At 30.8% G+C, this 6,904-nt stretch overlaps 1 protein-coding gene across 4 annotated transcripts in view; it reads right to left on the bottom strand.

Annotated features, from left to right (window-relative positions):
- Positions 1–6,904, bottom strand: part of LOC116843614 (semaphorin-1A-like) — a 711,737-nt gene that overhangs the window by 37,422 nt on the left and 667,411 nt on the right. For all 4 annotated transcript variants that reach the window (XM_032814175.1, XM_032814150.1, XM_032814158.1 and 1 more), the window contains one exon: positions 457–741. In XM_032814175.1, coding sequence (XP_032670066.1) covers positions 457–741 — 285 coding nt within the window. The remainder of the gene's footprint in view (positions 1–456; positions 742–6,904) is intronic.

Here is a 6,904-nt window from a genome sequence, read left to right as displayed (position 1 = left end):
ATATATATATATATATATATATATATATAACCTTATCATAAATAAAGTATAATAGTGTCATTGTACTATGTGTTACAAGCTATATGCTGTGTTTGCTGAATTAGTAGTTAGTTTAACAACCACAAATATGATTAATTTTTTACAGAAATTTCACTACAAGTATTAGAAAATATTTCACTAAACATGCAAAAACCCATATAGTACCAAGAAAAGAGATACCTTGCTCACTTTGCACAGCTAATTACAGCGTTTCTTAACAGAAAATTTGAAAACAGCTAGATCGATTGGTTAAAAGATCAAAAATTGGTTTTTCAAATGTTTCTTGTAGATTAATTTAAAGCATTATAATGGCTAAGGATATACTGTGTCATAGCATACTTCCAATACATACATTTGCAAAAGTAGCAAGTGCTCTACGACAAATATACGACAAATGCAATTTATATTAAGCCGTACCTTGTTCGTATCCGCAGTTTCTATGTCTTCCGGTTGAAATATCTTGAAACAAGGTTTTGTCAGCGTCGCTGTCGTGTAGCTTAGTTAGCACGGCCACACAGAGGTTCGCGGTTGCGTCCCAGGCGCAATGAGGATCTTGTAAAGCGACGCAGGACTTGCAAGTAGCTACAGCTGGCGAGTCGCAATGATGCAACGGGACCGCACGAATCTCAGAATCCGCAAATACCACCAGTTTGCTCGCTTCGCCGGCTAGATGAACCACTAGGAGGTCTTTGACTGCTTGACCTACAAGAAATATTTACAGTTTATAATAAAGTAATACAGTATTTACAAAGAAAATGGGTGAAACATCTTATAAAGTAACGTAACTAAAGGCACTAGTTTATAGTAAGCTAATTGAAAATTAAATTTATTCTTGAGTCACAGAATCTACTCAGATAACACATGATATCATTCGAATATACTGAACTTATATAATATAAATATAATATGGTAATATCCGCACAATATTTCTTATAGTATATTATTTGCATATATTCTTAGTATATATTAAATCGAATATTTATTCAATATATTGAATAGGATATTTGTAGAATATACTAAGCAATACACATCAGTGATGTGCCGTTTAATTATCGAATGTTATAAATACATCATGAAAGTAATATAACAGTGATTTAGAGGAAAAAAAGAAAGAAGAGTGAGAGAGAAGTAATACAAGAGAGTAAACAATTCAGTTATAGAAAAAAAATATACAATGCATAGATCATACTCTAATAGTACATGTGGGAGGATCCCGTTTGTCTACAAATTAATTGCCTACAGTATCGATTGCTGACATTCAACTTATCCACATTTCATTTGCACACAAAAATTATTGCCTACAGAACAATTACCTACAAGTTGTATTACGCACAAATAAAAAATTAAAAGCCGGACGCTCGTTTGCACACACGATACTTGCGCACAAATCACATTGCACATATAATATTATTACCTACAGTATGATTGCCTATATGCTCTATTGCGCACAAATAAAAATTAAGAGACGAATGCACGTTTGCGCACAAAAATTATTGCCTACAGTAAGATTGCTTACAAGTTCTACCATGCACAAATAAAAAATTAAAAGACGGATGTACGTTTGCACACACCAAACTATCGCGCACAAACCACATTGCGCACATAATATTATTGCTTACAGTATGTTTGCCAACAAGCTCTATTGCGCACAAATAAAAATTAAGAGATAAACGTACGTTTGCACACAAAAATAATTGACTACAGTACGATTGCCTACAAGCTCTATTACGCACAAATAAAAAATTAAAAGCCGAACGCTCGTTTGCACACATAATATGGTAATTATTTAGTTTAGCGGCAACACCTCCGATTTCGATGAAAATAGGCTCAATCCACGCGTTGTCATACCATCTATCTCTAGCTATGTGACTGGGGGGCTAAAGAGTGAATTTCTCACGAAAGATTGTAGCTCCCATCCCACCGTGATACGGGGAGTCTGGGGGGCAAAGCCCCTCAGTTACATAGCTAGAGATACATGGTATAACTGGATAATTACCAATTTTTTAAACGTACGTTCGTCTCTTAATTTTTATTTATGCGTAATAGAGCTTGTAGGCAATCGTACTGTAGGCAATTATTTTTGTGTGCAAACGTACGTTTGTCTCTTAATTTTTATTTGTGCGCGATAGAACTTGTTGGCAAACGTACTGTAGGCAATAATATTATGTGCGCAATGTGGCTTGTGCGCAATAGTTTAGTGTGTGCAAACGTACGTCCGTCTCTTAATTTTTTATTTGTGCACAATAGAACTTGTAAGCAATCTTACTGTAGGCAATAATTTTTGTGCGCAAACGTGCATTCGTCTCTTAATTTTTATTTGTGTACAATAGAACTTGTAAGCAATCTTACTGTAGGCAATAATTTTTGTGCGCGAACGTTCATTCGTCTCTTAATTTTTATTTGTGCGCAATAGAGCATATAGGCAATCATAATGTAGGCAATAATATTATGTGTGCAATGTGATTTGTGCGCAAGTGTCGTGTGTGCAAACGAGCGTTCGGCTTTTAATTTTTTATTTGTGCGTAATACAACTTGTAGGTAATTGTTCTAGGCAATAATTTTTGTGTGCAAATGAAATGTGGATAAGTTGAATGTCAGCAATCGATACTGTAGGCAATTAATTTGTAGGCAATCGGGACCCTCCCAGCACATGTAGATTCTGAGAATATCGTAAAAGTAGATTGTGTATATCCCCTGAATGTTCAAGATACGTACTATGTTCTAACAAAGAAACTCACACAAGTGTCTGCCTCTGATTTTCATGAACTTGTAATATGTTGTTCTTTAGATCAAAATTACGTTATAGATGTTTTTTTTATTATATGTTTTTATACGTTTTTTTTTTATTATATATGCCCTTTTGCAAGTTTAGGAGATGAAATACTCCTTTGAAGAAAATCGGTTTTTTTTATTCGAAAGGAATATAATAAAAACTATAAGAGATAGAAAAAAATATTTTGAATAAAAGTTGGATGGTTTGAAGAGTACTTTACAGAAATTATTTGAAAAAAAAATATTTTTTTGTTAATATTTCCCCCACTACTTCTCTTTATTATAATTATTAAAATAAATTCTGTAAAATACTCTTCAAATCATTCAACTTTTATTCAAAATATTTTTTCTATCTCTTATAGTTTTCATTATATTCCTTTGGAATGAAAAAAAACCGATTTTCCTCAAAAAGGTATTTCACCTCTTAAACTTGTGAAAGGGCACATATAATAAAAAACGTATTTGTTATTTTAATCTAAAGTACAACATATTATAATTTCATGAAAATCAGAGGCGGACACTTGTGTGGGTTTCTTTGTGAGAGTGTACTAAAAACGTTCATATGTCCCGACTATCCGCTTTTTCAGTATATACTGAAAATGTCCCATAGTATATCACAAGTATATTCAAGGAATATGTACATTAATAATTAATTTTATATGTTCTAATAAAATATATATAAGATATATCAAATAGGTATATTAATTTACATAATTCAAGATATAATTCAAAATATAACTTTACCTGGATAGTAATACTCTCATTGCATGTCGCGTACGAATGTGTTCTGTGTCCTACGTTTTATGTAGACAGACCCTGATATCCAATGAACGTACAGCTCTGAGAAAAGAGCACAATTGATGTGTTTTTTTCAACTGAACTGGTAACACTAGTTCAGTAAATGTACGCACACTGAAGATTAAGAATCTTGTACGTACGCTTCATGGGCGTCAATATATATGTATATTTTTTGAAGTAGTGCAACAAATTCAGGTAGAACGAACAAATCAAATAATTGATCAAATTTTCCCTGTTACTATAAAGCAGTAAATTGATTAACTGTCACAAATATAGTCCGGCCAATCTTACAAATGCTTTGAAATGTTTAAAATATATATTTTATATTGTAATAATTAACCCTTTAACCCTCCTAAACGAGTCACATTCGGGTGCGGGTAACTGACAGATTGCTTATGCCCGAGTGTGACTCGGGCGACTTTAAAATTTGTGTTATTAAAATACACGTGAATGTGTGCTGCTCGGGCACGTACTAAACTCATGCATCAACTCAATGATTTTTAATATGCCAATTGGTCGGAAAGTATTTCAGACTTTAGTAACTTTAGTGATTATAAAATTAAAATGGATCGTTATGATGACAAAACTTTAAGTGCAGGAAGAATTTGATGCCAATTAAGTGTAGAAAGCTCCAATCCAAAACTGATTTTTTATTTTTTAGCGTAACTTTTATAAATCATAACCCAATTTTACTGATTTCAAATTTTTTCTGTGCTATAAAACTTGTATATATGTGTCAGATTAGGTAATGAAAATTTTGAGTAGAGTTTTGAACCTTTTTATCCATAAAAATTGAGTTTACATACTTATTTTCAAATAAAGAACTATTCAAATACTAATTATCTTCAATAAAAAAAAATGATTATTTTGGACTGAAGTTTATTGGAAGTTTATTTCTGACCGTTTATCTCAAAAAAAAAAAAAAAAACGAGCGTTAAGGGGTTAATAATATTATATATTGTATTTTCTAAACTGCCATCGTATTTTTATTTCTGTTTTGTTTATTTGAAGATTGTTTTGTTTATAATCATAAATTGTGATATCATTAAGATGTATTAGAAATATACTTTTTAACACTATTACAAAAAAGTTCTTACAATAATTTAAAAATATTTCAGTGATAAACAGTGTTTAAAAGTATATTTTTCATATATTTTAATATAATATTACAATATATATTTAAAATATATATATTTTGTATATATATTTTGTTAATATATATTGTATGTATATTTTGTTAATATATATTGTATATATATTTTGTTAATATATATTGTATATATATTTTGTTAATATATATTGTATATATATTTTGTTAATATATATTTTGAACATTTCGAAGCATTTGTAAGATTGGTCGGACTACATTTGTGGCAGTTAATCAATTTACTGCTTTATAGTAACAGGGAGAATTTTAACAATTTGGTCTGTTCATTCTACCTGAACTTGTTGCACTACTTCAAAAAATATACATACATATCGAAGCATATGAACCATACAAGATTCTCAAGCTTCAGCGTGCGTACATTTATTCAACAATTAGTGTTACTAATTCAGTTGAAAAGAACAGATCAATGGTGCTTTTTTTCCAGCGCTGTACAAACATTGGTTATCAGGATCTGTTTACATAAAACGTAGGACACAGGACACACTCGCACGCGACGCGCGACATGCATTGAGCGTACTACTATTTTAGTAAAGTTATATCTTGAATTATATAAATTAATATACCTACTTGATATCTTATTCTATTAGAACATACATAAAATGATATATATTCTATTAGAACATACATAAAATTTGCTATTACGTACTCTACATATTCCTTGAATATACTTGTGATATACTATAGGTTTTCAGTATATACTGAAGGAGCGGATAATCGGGACATACGAATGTTTTTAGTACATTCTTAGTAAAACATAGTACATATGTCGAACATTCAGGTGATATACACAATCTACTTTTATAATATTCTTCGAACATTCTCAGAATCTATCTGTGTTATTAGGGTAAATAAAACCTAAAAGTTTTGTGTATCCGTGATAATGTAATAATATAATAACATAATAATACAGTTATAAAATTTTTATCATAATAAAATTATTGAATTTTTTTAACTTCATCTTGAGACATCTTATGTGTAGATTTTTAGCTATATAACTATGAACTGGCAGGAGTGACCTTAGACTTCTGCTAACATCCACAGCGTCGTCAGTAATCAAATAAATTACAGGCAATTTCCTAAACTGCAACCTTATTTTTATTTCTGTTTTGTTCATTTAAAGATTGTTTCGTCCATAATCATGAATTGTGATATAATTAAGATGTATTAGAAATATACTTTTTAACACTATTTGTTACAAAAAAGTTTTTACGATAATTTAAAAATATTTCAGTGATAAATAATAAAAGTATATTTTTCATATATTTTAATGATATTATAATTCACGATATATTAGATAAAGGTTGTTATTCGGTACTGGTGGTGCTATAAATAATAGCAAACTGCACGGAAAGATAAGCGACTAGCGCGCGCGCAGTCCATATATAGTCAAAGGTATATATACAGGGTGTCTTACACTCTCCTCCGGGCATTTTGTGGGGACGTAGAACAGGTTGAGATAAACATAAAAGTCCTATACCGTTCTGCGATATTTGCAATAATTATCGAGATATTAATTGTAGAAAATGTGTGAATGATCATACAGGATATGGTAAATGAGTTATAATAGCAACGACTACCGTCGTGTACTTATACTTTAGATCAAATTGAAAAAAAAGTCTTCGACCATTTTACAAATAATCACATAGATTTTTAATTATTAATTAAAGAAGATGACTGCATTATCACGCAAAATCGTGCAATAATCTTCTTTAATTAATAATTAAAAATCTATGTGATTATTTGGAAAATGGTAGAGGACTTTTTTGTTTAATTTGACCTAAAGTATAAGTACACGACAGCAGTCGTCGCTACTATAACTCATTTACCATATCCTGCATAATCATTCACAAATTTTCTACAATTAATATCTCGATAATTATTGCGAATTTCGCAAAACAGTATAGAACTTTTATGTTCACATCAACCCATTCTACGTCCCCACTAAATGCCCAGAGGAGAGTGTGAGACACCCTGTATATACAGGGTGGACCATTTTAATCCATCCATTTTAATCCATCCATCCAGTCGAATATGTCGAAAACCAAGCACGGGAGAGAAAAATGTTTCAGATAAAAGTTGTAAGGCTTAAAAAAACGCATTTAACAATAGTAGTTATTTGACATAGGA

The sequence above is a fragment of the Odontomachus brunneus genome, unplaced genomic scaffold, assembly GCF_010583005.1.
Source record: "Odontomachus brunneus isolate Ranch 3 - 2012 unplaced genomic scaffold, Obru_v1 Obru_scaffold_003, whole genome shotgun sequence".
Lineage (NCBI taxonomy): Eukaryota > Metazoa > Arthropoda > Insecta > Hymenoptera > Formicidae > Odontomachus > Odontomachus brunneus.
This window is presented reverse-complemented; position numbering and strand designations above follow the sequence as displayed.